This window comes from Diadema antillarum, unplaced genomic scaffold, assembly GCF_040938485.1.
Source record: "Diadema antillarum isolate AM-2024a unplaced genomic scaffold, OU_Dant_1.0 seq00002076_RagTag, whole genome shotgun sequence".
In the NCBI taxonomy this organism is placed as follows: domain Eukaryota; kingdom Metazoa; phylum Echinodermata; class Echinoidea; order Diadematoida; family Diadematidae; genus Diadema; species Diadema antillarum.
This window is the reverse complement of record NW_027272723.1, coordinates 51259-66952: the sequence shown is the minus strand read 5'-3', so window position 1 is coordinate 66952 and position 15694 is coordinate 51259. Positions and strand designations below refer to the sequence as shown.

General features: G+C 36.1%; 1 protein-coding gene across 1 annotated transcript in view; it reads right to left on the bottom strand.

The window, feature by feature from the left end:
• LOC139713846 (trafficking protein particle complex subunit 9-like) overlaps positions 1 to 15694 on the bottom strand; it is a 29424-nt gene that overhangs the window by 893 nt on the left and 12837 nt on the right. The window contains 15 exon segments of the mRNA XM_071625551.1: positions 645 to 769; positions 1375 to 1567; positions 2291 to 2444; positions 2947 to 3060; positions 3743 to 3882; positions 4547 to 4686; positions 5054 to 5185; positions 5793 to 5875; positions 6252 to 6592; positions 8120 to 8205; positions 8816 to 8976; positions 9370 to 9546; positions 10120 to 10216; positions 11465 to 11534; positions 11984 to 12184. Of these exon segments, the coding sequence (XP_071481652.1) occupies positions 645 to 769; positions 1375 to 1567; positions 2291 to 2444; positions 2947 to 3060; positions 3743 to 3882; positions 4547 to 4686; positions 5054 to 5185; positions 5793 to 5875; positions 6252 to 6592; positions 8120 to 8205; positions 8816 to 8976; positions 9370 to 9546; positions 10120 to 10216; positions 11465 to 11534; positions 11984 to 12184 (2214 nt within the window).

The following is a 15694-nucleotide window of genomic DNA, read 5'->3' as shown; positions in this document are numbered from 1 at the left end:
AAATATAAAATGACTGTCTCATTTCTTGATTGGTAATATCTGTCGCCATGAGGGGGTTCTTCTTGACTCATTAATGTTCACTATACAACTAGATTTGTACTCTTGCTCAATTATTATTATTTTCTTTTTTAATCAAGGACGGTCAGAGAAATATTGCAGATGACTGACTTAAGGTTTTGGTGGGCATTCATAGCAGTTTCTTCATCTAATCTCACTCTGTATCTAACATACATATATAACATATAATTTTAATGAAAACAAAATTTAAAAAAGGAACAAAAACAAAAACAAAATTAATATTTGGTTTCCTCAGAGTTGATCTTGTTCTGCTTCCTAGCCCCAGCACCAACACCTGTCTTCTGAAATCCTCTTGTCCTCCTGGGAGCTCATTTAAATGGATTTTGCTACACTTGACTCTTCTCAGTGAATGTAGCAAGTAAAGGGTAAAGGCTAAAATTACTGTTTAAAAAAAAGAAATCATTTCATTTTGACGAAATGTCAAATCCTAATATACTACATAAATTTGCATGAGAATAATAGTCATAGACCAATATTCAAACAATATCAATATTATATTCTATCTGGCAATATAATGTTAATTTCTGATACAGAATGGTGGAAATTAAATGCTTGTAGAGACACACCTGATGAATGACTTTTGAGGTAGTTCCTAGGCAGGCCACTTTGTCTGTAGGTTGCAGCTCTCGACGATCATTTTCCTGATCCATGTACACCTCACTGCTCAGCTCAATGGAACCAACACAGGAGTCTTCAAAACAAAAGGAGAAAGAAGGAAAGAAAAGTACATTAAAATGAAGACAGAGCACTGAATTACATTATAACCATAACATCAGATTAAGACTGCAATATGTTAATTCCAAAAAGCATCTGGAAATTTGAATTAAACAAAATACTAGTATTATGTGTTGAATAATTAAAACTAAAAGTCAATCACATGTTCTGAGGAATGTAACCACTTGACGAAGGAGAAAAAAGACAGAGCAGCAGAACAAGAAACTTGAACAAATGGTACAAATCTCATATTGTACCTTCAGAATTATCAAATCTGCCTCATGGCATTATACCATATGTTTACTGTTCATGGGATACCACAATTGCAAATTTGAATCATGAAAAAATTTGAAGAAAACTTTTGTAAGTAAAATATAACATCAAAATTATCATTTTACAGCAGGTAGTTTCCTAAATGCAGAACAGCAGAGCAGCTGATAACAACAAAACAAAAACAAACGGACCAAATCTGTACTCTGATTAATCATAATGACTTTTGAGCTGCAAAGCATATGAAAATGCTATTACTTCACATAACATCAATCATATGAGAGATATATTACATAATCACCGGATGCTCACCTAATTTACTCGTCACACACACAGATGCTGTCAAGGGTTCCCCACGGCTGACACACACTGGTTCCCCCACCGTGTGAGGTTCCCCATTCAAACACACCTCCCACCACACTGGGAAGGGTACAATATTATCCAAGTCATCAGGTGAGAGGGTTAGCTGCTCCACTGATGCACCTCCAAACTTATTATTGGTGGGGTGGGGCCAAGTCAGTCAAGGAAAATGTACAGAAATTCTAAATCATTCTCATCTACTCAATCTTTTTTATTTTTTATTTTTGTTTTATTTTTATTTTTTTGCACTCAGGGAAAATGACAACCATAATGGTAAAAGAAGCAATTAATAGTAGCAGTAGTATCAAAAGTAATAACAATATCAATAATAGTAAAAATAATAGCAATAATGATAATAAAAATACCAATCAAATCTACCACAAAAGCAAACAAAAAAACAAACAGTCTCTATGTTTGTTGATCATAAAATGAGAGGGAACGGACGAGCAAGTGCATAGAACAGGAAACTTGATAATTTTGTACAATTCACAACACCCTCTCATCCATAGGTCACTGCTTTCCATTTGCCTTGCACAAAAGACTCTGATAGTGATAACTATCTAGATTATTCTTAAATGTATGGATTCATGCGTTTAATTATGAAGGAGTTACAACAAACAGAATCACAAAACAGAGCTTTAGAATACCAACATTTAGTCCACTGGTATTCTGATGACATCATTAGAATGTGACTGTGAGGCCATATCAAAGATTCCACTAATACAGGGAACAACATTTAATCATGAACACAGAGGAACTTTCAGAGAGACCAATTTGTAACTCCCTTTTAATCTGCTACAATCTACTAGTTTCTCTGGATGTTAACCTGCTCTATGGGGAATCCCCTGGATTTGGTTTCAAAGGATATACAGTGCCACCTGATGTCCACCATGGTAGCCAGCTGCTGTGAGAAGAGCCTGGAGTGAGGGGCTAACTCCTGGCTAGTGTTTGGTGGGCTATACATGACAGGCTCCTCCTCCTCTTCCTCCTCCACCTCAAAGCGATCTACCCTGACAGCCATCCTGAGAACAGTAAGCCATTCGACATCAAAGTAAATCATCATTAAAGTATATCATCACCATCATCATCATTATCATCATCATATACCAGAACATCTAAATCAGTATCACCATACATACAAGAATGTCTAAATCAGTATCTTCCAGGATCCCATTACTCCCCAAAAGCCTGATATGAAACACATGACAATTTCATGTTCCGTAACTTTCATTCTTTTTTTTTTTTTACATCTGATTTTGATAAAACTTGTACAGTGCACTCCCGTTAACAAACACGGTTATAACAAAATTCCTGATACTATGAAAGAAAATTGCCGGTCTTGAGGACTTCATTTAATGGAGTCCACTGTACCATTCTTCCTGCTTGGTAAAAGTACATCAATCAAAATCAGCTGAATATGAGGTGGACAGACACTTAACCCACTTCAGGCATGCTTCTCATGTCTCCAGAGAGTTTGTATAGGACCAGCCAGGTTTCTGTACCCAGTGGGTTAACAAACCTCACCTCTTGGTCCTCTGACTCTCCAGGGCCATCTCACACTGCTCCTCTCCATATTGCACTATCAGGTCCTGAGAGGTGGCATTCATGGCATCAAGCACAAGATGGAATTGTCGTGGGCTGCAGAATGTTTAATAACAAATACAAACTCACAGGTTTTCATGTGTACATGGAAACAATAATGTCCACCAAATTACAGAACATATCCCTTTCTAACCCTTTCAACCACTCACACTTATTCCTGATTTGCTTAAATATCAATAAGTTAATTTATTAATAAAGACCCAAATCTTCCATTCATTTAGTCTTTGTTTCATGCTTTCAGGGACACACATCTCCTTTTCCCGATTACTTTGATAATGTACAATTATCTATCCCTTCTGATTTTCTAATATCAATGAATGAGCTTTCGTACAATAACGTCCCCTTATTTCTGGTATGGAGAGAAAAAAGAAATTCTCTCCCTGTAATACTGCATCAAATTTACCTTCCTCTTAATTCTACCTCAGTCATAAGCAAACCACATCAACACAAACTCTGCTTTAAAATCTGCTGTGATGCACTTTGCTTTCACTAATTGCTCTTGCCATGACAGGGATAACATGCATTTCATAATCATCAATGGCATATTAATTATCACTTGATTCCTATTCAGCAAGGAGAGAATCCTCTAGCCTTACACAGAGCAATTTCTGGGCTTCTTTATCTATCTTTGTATCAAAACTTATGTGTGTGTAATTTATACAGGTCCCTGGGACAATTACAGACTCTAATTAAGTTTTGTATAATATTCAGTGCTTACTCTGTGGCTGGTATCGTTGTCCACTTTGTGAAGACCACTGATGGCTGGACCTCCACATTTAGAACCAGTGATGTCCGTCTGTAGTATTCATCCACACCCTCACCACCAGAGTACTGAATGTTGAGGCTGCCCTCTATTGTCTGTATTGAGAAACACCATGTCAATCACATTAGTATGCTATTGGCATTCTTATTGATCCAGAAAGATGCCAGAGTAGAGTAAAAAGAACTTCAGTGTGACATATGGAATGATAGAGAAATTAAGGCAGAATTACAAAAACATCTGTGAAGTAGTAAGATTGCTGAATTACTTTTTTTTTGTTTTTTTGCAGTATGCTGCAAGGACATGTTCACATGTGTACACACACCAGTACAAAAACAAACCACAAGTACTACGGAAACTCTTCAATAATTTTGGTGAGCAAAATCTAACTCTGTTAACAAAGAGTGCATTAAGTGGTCATTGGGTGAAGAATGAGAATGGTCAATATGACAGTGGCACAATAAATATATTTCTTGAGAGCATAAAAAATGCACCAATATGATATGATAACAAAAGTAGGGCCAACGGGAATTTAATCAGTTGTCAAAAGGGGTAGACTTTGCATAAACTGGAAAGTAAAAAGTTTGATTGTCAGACTTGTACATCAAATTATTACAGACTAACCTTCTTAGCAAATAATGTCTGAAATAAAGTTAACTATTGAAAGTATTTTGATGCATGAGTCATGATGTCAGTCAATCAAATGTCAGATGAGAACTATCACTTCTTCTGTGACACTGACTGACACTGCAACATACAAACCTGTTGTAGTCGGCTTATGTCCAGCTCATGAGGAGCTAATGTCTGCTGTTCTATCATAGAAGACGAGGGTGAACGTGTTGGGTGAGAGAGACCTGGCAATTGATCCAGTCTGTTCACTGTGGGGGTAGGTGGAACATTTGCTGTGTTCACAAAAATAAAAGTGAAAATAATAACAGATCAATGCAGTTACAGCGATTGATACTAATACTACTTTAGACTGTTCTCAGAAGTAGATTAATGATTACAAAATGTCCCTGCTTCTTGTGATGACAAAAAGATAACAAGGAAAGAAAAAAAGATATAAGGTGAAGAAGAAGGAGGAGAAGAAGACAAAAATTTCACATCAGGGTTGAAGAAATAATGGGATAATATCACAGTAAGGGAGAACACCAAATTAAGCAATATGTTTACTTAGTACTCTACTGCATTTCATTCTTGGAATAGTCATCTGAGTCACATTACATCTGTGACAATCAATGCAAATGAAGTGATAGGAATGCCACTCACATGGCTTTGTGTTGCCTGACTTGACACAGAACTCTCCTCTAGCCTTGATGTAGAGGGTAAGAGTGAGTTGACTGGATGGCTGGAGGGGAAGTTGAGTCTTCACATTCTCCTCACTCCATGTAAAGATGTCATCTGGGGGAACACACAGGCAGTCAGAGAGATAAAGAAGCAGAGGAACCCACAAATGATTTAGAAGAGTAAAACCAGGGGAAGACAAATGTTTGGAACTTATTCACTCAAAAAAATCTAAATATTTGATCCACACATGTGAAGACAAAAAAAAAAAAAATGCACATTACATTCAGAGGTAGCACACTTTGTATGAATAATAAAAAATATAAAAAAATAGACTCCCAGGGCTCTCAAATGAAATAGGCCATGTATAGCCTAAAGCAGAGACTCGCGCAGTGAATATATCCCAACACCAAATATGTGATCTTCACGATGGAATCCCATTTTTCCACTAATAAAAGAATAAAGAGACAACTTAAACATTCTGTAAAGTAATGAAATATTCAACCAATTGCTGACAAGACATTGGGGATTTACAATACCTGGGAGGCAATGGGTAAAGCACTCTCACAGCTTAACCTGACAATAATTTAACAGTGTAGTTAATGTAAATACACATGTAGGATTGTACCAATTATTGTATATCCTCTTCAACACACACACAGATACAACATGGAGTCTAAACAAACAAAATAAACAGATACGGTACTTGAATAAGCAGACATACCCAAGTTGCAATCAAGACAGATATCCAACATCTCCACAGGAACATCCTTACTGCAGTTGGTTAATCGCACCTCGCACTCACAGCTGTATAAATCAACAGTGAACACATATTGTGTTTAAAATATGTTAACCACAGGGAAGTACAATCAGAAAATGAAATGTCAATACAATAACAAGATATATGACATATCCAATATTCAATACCTCCATTTAACATTATCCGGTTGACCTCACATACTTCACGACATGAAGAAATATTACTGGGGGACTTTACAAAAGGAGAACTTATGAAAGAGCAGCAAGCAAAGCAACTCTTATTAGAAAATCTCTTTGACATTCAGAATATATGGCAGACAATACTTTCAGTAAAATGTACATTGCTGACCTACAAAAGGAATTGGGTATATTACATTGCATTGGGAACTTAACAGTTTACATATGAGAACAAAGAGAGGTTCACCTTTCGCCTGCCAGCAGACTCACTGCAGCGCTCATGCTTGCCTGCTTGTCTGAAGGGTCAAGGGTCAGCCTGCTAGCTGCCTTAGGAAGGGAGGTGGAGATTTTGAGCAGTGGGAGGGCTGGTGCTACCTTCACCTGGTAGAAGGGCTCGGACACGCCTGGTACATGGGCCAGCCGGCAGTGGCTCTCCACACCCAGCACATTGGTGGTGTACCCTGTGATGGTGAGCAGTCCTGCACCCTTGGGCTTACCCATCAGTGATACCACGTGGGGGCCAGACTCCGGTGGGAGGGTGATAGTGGCAGGGATGGGCTCAAACTTTAGCCCCTCTACCAGGAAGCCCTACAAAACAGATGATGTCAGTGTGGAGAGTGAGATAGATCATTTACTAAGAGGATAACCTATGAGGACAAAAGAATGTATATTATTGTGGACTCAGATCCTATTAATATTTGTAGTAACTTGATACTCCAGCACTACTTTATAAAATATTTGTAACAGCTTTCCATAACACTACACAATAACAATACTACACTAAGTGCAGTACACAATTCCTCATTTCTCGGCTTATTACCATGGCACTTTAAAAACACTGTAATAAGTATTAGTATCTAATTGCTCTCAACGGATTAAACGTATCAAGCCCATACCGAATCGCAGCTCCACTGTTTACCCTCTGCATTTGTAAGTCTGTGTCATAAATTGTGAAGAATCTTGACTCTGTATAAGTGGAATTTCTTGTACATTTTGCATAACTTAAAACTAGCACACAAAAGAATATAAGTATATGAATATGTTTGCTTCTCATATGTAATATATTGTCTCTTTGATTCCAAAGAACTAAAAACATGTGAAATCCATTTTATCCAGCTGATTGAAAAAAAAAAAAGGAAAAAAAAAAGTCACACAAAAAATTCCACTGGAACAGTAATATGTTCATTTTTAAAGATTTTGGTCCTGTAGAAAATATCAATAAAATAAGAACATGGTTACTTTGTGGAAACATGCTGTAACTGCCCTTCCACTTGATCACTTGGAAGTATTGCTCAAGCAATCTTCCCATGTCTCCTCCTCCTGTTAAGCCTAACTAGGCCAGGGGGGGCCTCCGAGGCCCCCCCCCCCTCGACGTTCCGCGCGATGTACACGGTGTATCACAATCGCAAAAAGCTATTGCCGCGACGTTTCATGACTTTTTTCTTTCGAGTCTCCTGCATCTTTTGACACCAAATTTGCGACACCCGGGCGCGCGGTTCCGAAGTTACACATAAATATGTACATGCATGTCAGACCAAAAATTGCTCAAAAACATGAATTCCTGTACAATTTCAATGCAAACTGTGCTTACAGGCAAATTTCATAAAAGCATGATTATTTTGGTGTTTTATTGATTAAAATCAATGAATAACATATTTTCTTGTTTGGAGCGATGTCACGGACAAATTTCATCGAAAAAACAATGAAAAACATAAAGTCGAAAAAACAGAGAAATACGTAAGAAATTCAAGAAACAATAAAATACTTACGAATTCTTAGTTATATCACAATTTTTTTTTATTACATTTGCTAAGGACACAAAAAAGGATATTTACACAAAAAACGTGCCTGTTTTGAGCTTTATTTTGTGATTTATACCAAATAGTCTGATTTCATGCATCATTAAGCATAAATTAGCATAATTTAGCATAAATGATAATTTTTTGAAAAATTAACTTCATGGTCTTTTAGATTACATCATAGGCAATGTGTGTGCCAATTTTCGTCGCGATGACGCGATCGACGGCCGAGATCTGGAGGGGGGGGGGAGGCCCCCCCCAGCTCTATCAACTACCTAAATAGCCTGGCCTATAGGGTTAAATCTTTCATACTCACCAGATTTGCCACTCTCAGCTCAAATGGGAGAGGATTGTAGACCTGCAGACATACTTCACATGCCTCGTTCTCCACCCACTTGAAGTCTGAATTCACAAGAATACACCACAAATAAACATACATGTAAATTTCAGTCACAATCCATCAAAGTTGCTTGAGCTTTTAAATGTGAATATTGTTAGTGTGTTTAAAATTTCTAATGTTCCTGTCTCCCCCTTTAGCTCAAAGGTCAAACATTTCACAACAGACAGAAAGCTCTCTGCACTCCTAACCCATTGAAGACTAGTCCTGATTATACTCAAGCAGGTGTCAATGAAAAATTGAAGTTACAGTAAAATCAGTCCGTCCTCAGAGGGTTAACAGAATAATTGCACTCACATCCTAGACCATCTACACACAGCATAAACTCATGGAACTCAATCAAATGCATTTTGGCATGATAAACAGCCATATCTAGCAGTTTGCAGTACAAAGACATATTTTATTTTTTAATGATTCATGAAGCCATGTCCTAATATTCAGTGGACCCACATAATCATGGCTGTCCTACATAAAACTGACAGGCACAAATTAAGCCTATGCTATGTTGTAGGCTTGCTTCATTTTCTCCCCTCCCCCTCTCCCTTGAGCACTTCAACAGTTTCCATCAAAGCTCTCTGAAGAAACTTCAGTTGACAAGAAATAGCAGATCCTCACCGACTTTGGAGCGATCCCTCTGAAGTGTGTTGTTTCTAGAGTTCATAGGTGTGTAGATGAAGGGACTAGAGGTGACCGAGTCTCGTCCATCCTTCATGGTCAGTCTCTGTGGGATTCTATGTGGCAGTAGCTGGCTTGATAGTCGGATGAGTTGAAATGACCTGTCCAGGCAGAGCATCATTAAAGATGATATAATATGTGTTATACGAAAGCTAAATTTTCTTCAATTATGTAGCTCCTCTAATAAGTATTTTATAACATATTTTGATACAACTGGGATGGAGGCAAACATAGTGTTAACTGTTGAATATCATTCCTTAAATGTTTAGACATGTCAATAAACCTGGTTTACCTGTTTCTTTTTATGTAGTCTGCAGTTATTACACAAATGTATTTTCTATTGGCCGTCATTTGTCACAATTAGTCACACCAAAAAGTGTGGCTGTCTATTTCCTCCTTCCTAATGTAATTTGCAGACGTTATAAAACAGACCTCCACAACATGCTCATCTGCCATGCAAAGGAGTAAGAGACTGGTGGAGCTGAAAGACTCACTTGACGATGGGAAATGAAGTGAAAGGAACGGCTGGAACGATGAGACCGTTGTCGATGGAGAGGGGGAGAGGGATTCCAGGCGTCTTGCTGGTCAGTGTTTCCAGCTGAGCTGCAGTCTCTCTTTTCTCGTTTGATGTCATCTTGTCATGGAATGAATGCAGCATGAGAGACAGGTACCTGGGAACAGGACACAAAATTACTACATTTGCATTCATCTGAACACATTAAAAAACCACAGAAGAACAAAACAAGATAGATTGGACTGTCTGGGCACATTCTGTATGAAGCATTCTGTATGAAACAATAAGTCTTCATCAGCATATCTTGAGGACTAAAACTATCATTTTAGCTTTTGTAAATATTTTCTGTAATATCTTTCATTTTTGCAAAAGGTTTTTTTCTTTGTGATATTGTTCATAAATCAGTTAGAATGATCCACTGTAAATTGATACAACTACAACTTAACAGCACAAATTATTTTCAATCTCTGAAAGTACTACAGTTACCACAACTCTGTACAGGCAGTAATCCATACGATGTCAGTTAGAATTCAGAAGAAAATTCTACTAACATATAATTTAATCACAAGAATTAAAGAGAATATTTCAATTCAGATACTGCATATTGGCATAATACTGAATGAAGAGACTATATAATGACTGAAAAAAAATCAATGACTGCAAATAATCTGCCAACATGTACTATCTACAATAGTGTGCAAGTAGCACTGTTTGTAGTAGCTATGTTTACCTGACAGCCAGTCTATGGTCCCCCATCCGCCGAGCTGTGAGGATTAGTTCAGTCAACAGCTTGATCTGAAGAACTGGCCAACCATTAGGATGATCTACTGCATAATGAGAAAAATTGTCAAAAAGAGGAGAAAAGAATGGCAATTAAGATTTCACAAACAAACATATAGTATGCATTTTACACTGGATAATTTGATTCTATGGTAATTCAATGACAATGTATATATAAATATTGAATGAAATGTTCTGAGGATATTTTGTATTTTTATTCTGCATTAATGATCAGAACTCATGCATCAAGCTAATCAATTCATTTCGTGCTACACTTTCACATCAAAAACAGCATGTTGGAAAAGACATATGAAATACATATATCATATCAATAAATACCTGAATATAAAGATACCAACTGCCTTTGTGATTATGTAATCTTACATTGCAATATTAAATTTCACTGCACATGGAAATAAAAAAACACACTTTATTAGACAATATTTCAAAGTACTGATGAAGATAGCACAGTAATCAAAAAAACTGAAAGGAGAACTGGAGCACTTAAATAAAATCAAATTACATAAGAAGTCTCCAATTGACATGTACAAAGCTAAGTTCCCCCTTTGTTTTTGACATGAAATCAAAAGGTTGTATTCTCCATTCAAATGACTGTAGTCTCTTAATAACATAGAAATGATGACCTTTGTGGTGAAGGGATTGGAGTTGCTAAATTATTCACTATAAAAAAAACAAAAACATGATTTTTATAATATTTTTAAGTACAGACCAATAGGAGAGCTCTGAGGAGACAAGATCAAACTGTCTTCCAATCTGTTAGTGTAGCTGCTTCTAGTATCTTAACTTTGTAAAAAAATGTGAATGTTACACTGCCACAACTCTATTCTTTAATATCAGACTTGGATAAAACTACTACTCTGCTTGTATGATTTCACTCTCTTTTTGAATATCAAAGTCAACTGGGCGAAGGTATGAAGACTAGAAATAAATATGAAACTAGTGGATGACTACCCTAGCACTGAATAAACAGTCGATGAACACAGCAAGAGTTCAAAAGTCAATTCAATTTAAATTGACAATTGTTTACCTGTACGTATATATGTACGTATGTTGTTTGTTTGTTTGTTTATTGTTCTTATATCTTTTGTGATACTCTGTTGTAACGTGATACATATGTACTCTGTTCTACAGCGCCATGAGTATTTTTTTAGGTAGAATGGGCACTTTATAAGAGTCTCTCTATTATTATCATTATTTTATTAAAAGTGATAAATGTGTACAAAGCAATGTCTATCTTTGCTTCTACTCATCAATGCAGACTGATTTGCCCTTACCTAGATTTCGCTCCTTGACATTTAGTGTGACCTTGAAACCATCCAAAGCCTCAAGGAGTAGTGAGTGGCACTGGAAAACAAGCATCGATTGTATTAAAAACAAATGGCAAAATTAACAAGGTCAATCGGGATGAGCTTTTAAACCAGCAACAAACAAAGAAAAACAAAACAGTTACCTGGCAGGTCTACTACCTGCAAAGTACAACGTAGATGAGAGAGTAAGTACATAGAAAAATTATGAGCAGGAAATCAGAGGATGGTATGACATACATTTGTACGAAAGAAGAAATCTTGTCTGACAAACATTTGTTATTAAAAAGTTAAAACTTTGATGTAAGTTGACATTAAAAACAAACAAACAAAAAACAAACAGACACTTATGGATGTTGTTTACTATACGTTATGGCATATGATCTTGTAAACATAGCTGTATATCCTGGAAAAGTTATTTCTGAACCAAAACAGCATGATCTACATGATACCGGTACTGCACAATAATGAAATTTTAGTTGGATTTACCATAGCCCAACTGGAGTTTGGATTAGTGGGACTAACACACTGCATTGCAGCAACTCGTTTGAAGAATGCTGCTTTCCGATGGAACCCAATCTTGGCAAACAGCCTGGAGAGGGCACTGTATCGCTGCACCTTTTCATGCTCAGGAAGGTTGAGGTTGATGTAGATGACATTCTGAAGGAAATCTGCTGCATCCATGGTTTTCTGTGACAGAGAGTTTAGGTTGAAATGATATGTGAGTATGAGCAATTTATGAAATAAAGCACACTTTGAATTCAACATTTATTGTACACAACATTCTGTTAACTATATACTTCCCATGACCAGGGTGTAGAGCTGCAAACCACTGTGCATGTTTCATCCAAGCAAGCATTAGGCTAGCCAACCTATACAGTCAGTGTACTTCAATTGTGCTTGTGAAGTCATATTTCCTAGTTTTGCAACATATTTTTGCTGTAATGATGGGTGTCCACTAACACAGGTAATGCAAGTGTAAGCCTGAAGGGTATCAGCTGCCATAATTAACTGACTCCCACATTAAACATTTTACAGGTGCTTGTAATGTTATTATCATAAGATTAACAGTGCATAATTTCTGAAGTGCATCCTTGCCAGCCACTTTTTGAGATTATCTTATCAATTAGTGGCATTTCTTAAAACATTCTTGCTGTACTTAGTGAACAGGCTTAACGTAAGAACATTTCTGACATTTCTGTCGCATCTTATTCATCAACATACAAAAACTATACTTCTGGAAACGGTCATTACAATTGTATGTTTCATTACTATTGCTGGCTGATCATCAATCAAATGGTTGCAACTGCACATTTCATTTACACTCTTTATACAGACTAAGAAAATGGGCCCTTCCATTGAAAATGAAGTGTGGTCAAATGTGCTAATACACACAAGATGAACTGCTTGTAGGTCCTCTAATACATACAAAAATAAAAAGAAGAAACAAAACAAATTTCTCATACAACCCAACAGTGATAGCACGGCTGAGAACCATCAGAAATAAAATCATAATTTCCTACATGGAAGGATGAAAACAAAAAGCCTTGGGCATAAAGGTTACACACATAAAACTACTTTCTTATCTAGAAAAGCACAGATAATTTGTAACGTTTTAACAGTACTACACATTTAAACATGCGTGATGACAACTACATACATGTAAATCTAGATCACAAATTAAATAACTGGAACAAGCAAGTGCTTTGCTCTATGAAAAATAAGCATGATCTCACATCTACAACGTACTATCAACACCATATGATATCATGAAATGCAACAAAGCATTGAGCTGAATGAATTTATTAAAATGAATAACTTGCAATACAAAAAAAAAAAAATATTGCAAATAAGGAGATTCTCTAATCACTCTCTTTTAGCTTGAAAGTGTATGGCAGAAATCAACTTGTAAAAACTTACATTGTACAGTAATTGCAATATCAAAAGTAATATCACCAAAGAGACAAAGGTTTCAAACAAACTAAGAATGCTACGTGCTATTTCATGGATGGCGTTCTTGGTAAATAACACAAAAATATATCATCTCCACTATTAGATATGAACAAACACCCAGACAACATGTTGGTAAACTTGTCAAACGAACATGCCACAGACTCAAGGGCCTGGATTCTGGAAGATGGTTTATTACAACTATGGACTACACCATTGGCAGTTCATAACTAAAGTTCTGCAGCACCCTTAACTACACTGTACAACATGTAGAAGTAGACTAATGGAAGTTAAATTACATCCTTGGTCCAGCTAAGATAATCTAACCAAACACTTCTGTAGCTGCTTATGTTATGTTTTTGTTTGTAAGAATTGAAGTCTAGATTTTGTAGGAGATAAATTGTATTTCGCTTGCATTAGGGCAAGTCCAAGATAAGGTCCCCTCAGAAGGCAAAATTTCATCTTTGCTCAATATTGACATGTTTGGTATCATTTTGAAGCTTATGAGTTGAAGTTTTGATTTCCGTGGAGGAAAAAATGATATTATGTAAATTTATGCCAATTTCTAGGGCCTCATTTGCATAAATGTGAAACACAGCGTTACGTATGGGACATTTATAAAAATTCATATTAATTCAAAGGAAAGCAAATAATATTTGATTAATATGTGGACATAAGAAGTTCATCACATAGTTTAACTTGATATGAAAATTTAGGGATTATGCAAATGATTATGCAAATTAGCTCGTGTCCTATCATGAGATGTCCCATACGTAACAAAATGAGGTCATTTTTTTAGGTTTTTTCTGAAATTGCTAAGGTTATTTTAATGCCCTTTTGGAAAGTTCTAATTTATTGTTAAGAGAAATTAAATACCAGAGAAAAAAGAAAAAAAAGTAAAAGAAACGTTTTTTATTAGGCATTGAAATAATGTTACGTATGGGACAAATGCGTTACGTATGGGACATCCTCATACATATTGCATGTGAATGCATGTAGCTACCTGGGAAGGTCTCTCAGTACACAAATGGTCAATCATCCTGAAGAAAGCATCCCAACATTGTAGCTACTTTTTGAGTTATAGACACTTGAAACAATACATGAACTTGACTGAACAATTTTCAGAAAGGGGGAGGGGAAAATGGCAAAATACACAATGAAAAATCAGCATTAAAGGGATGGTATAGTTTTTTGTAGAAATGGGGATTCAGTTTTCAACATTTAAAGAGATGATTGGAAACCAATTATATGAATTACTTAAGAGCATAAAATCCTAAGACTAGAGGAATTCAAAGTTTATGTGATGGAGATCCAATTTGAAATGGTTGTGATATTTACAGAAAAAAAATAAAAAGTAAAATGATTTTTTTTTTAATTGCAAGTGATACACAAATTGTCCTTATTCAGTTTTCAGTAGTAGCCACAACAAAATTCATGGGTATACATTCTGAGTTGTGACTCGAATCAATGACCTGACTGCTAGACAGACATCATATATCTACTCAATCACTGGGGTTCCACACAGCAGGTATTGCTTATTTATCAAACTTAATATTTCTTGTATCAAGTTGTTTTTTATTGAAACTAAATGGCAAACTGCCCTTCATCAATGGAAGTAAACACTCTAAACTATTCAATTTTTCAGTAGTAACTATCCTGATAAAAATTGGGCATACCTGTACTTAGGTTGGTCATAAAAAATATAGAATTATGATTGAATATGAATGTGATTATGATGGTAAATATCTGGGGAATATTGTTCCCTTGTCAATCTGGATCAGTATTTGAGTAATTTCAACTGATTCCACCTCAATAATTATGCAAAAATTTGTTTAAATGGGTATTTTACAAAATTATTTTGCAAAATACCCGTAAACATGGTTCTCCACACACTAAACGAATGGGGGACAAAGGGCATGCATACCCAGGTTGGTCATAAAAATATAAAAATATGATTGAATATGATTATGATGGTGAATATTTGGGGAATATTGTTTCCTTGACAATCTGGATCAGTATTTGAGTAGTTTCAACTGATTTTACTTCAATGATTATGCAAAATACCCATAAACATGGTTCTTCACACACTAAATGAATGGGGGACAAACTGTCCCATACGTAACTGTCCCATACGTAACACGTCATGTCTGCCTTTAATTAGAACCTGTAATTAGAGCTTTTTGCCTAATGACATGAAACTTACCTGTGATAATCTTGAGTGTTGTGACTTTCATCACAGTGAGTTACAAG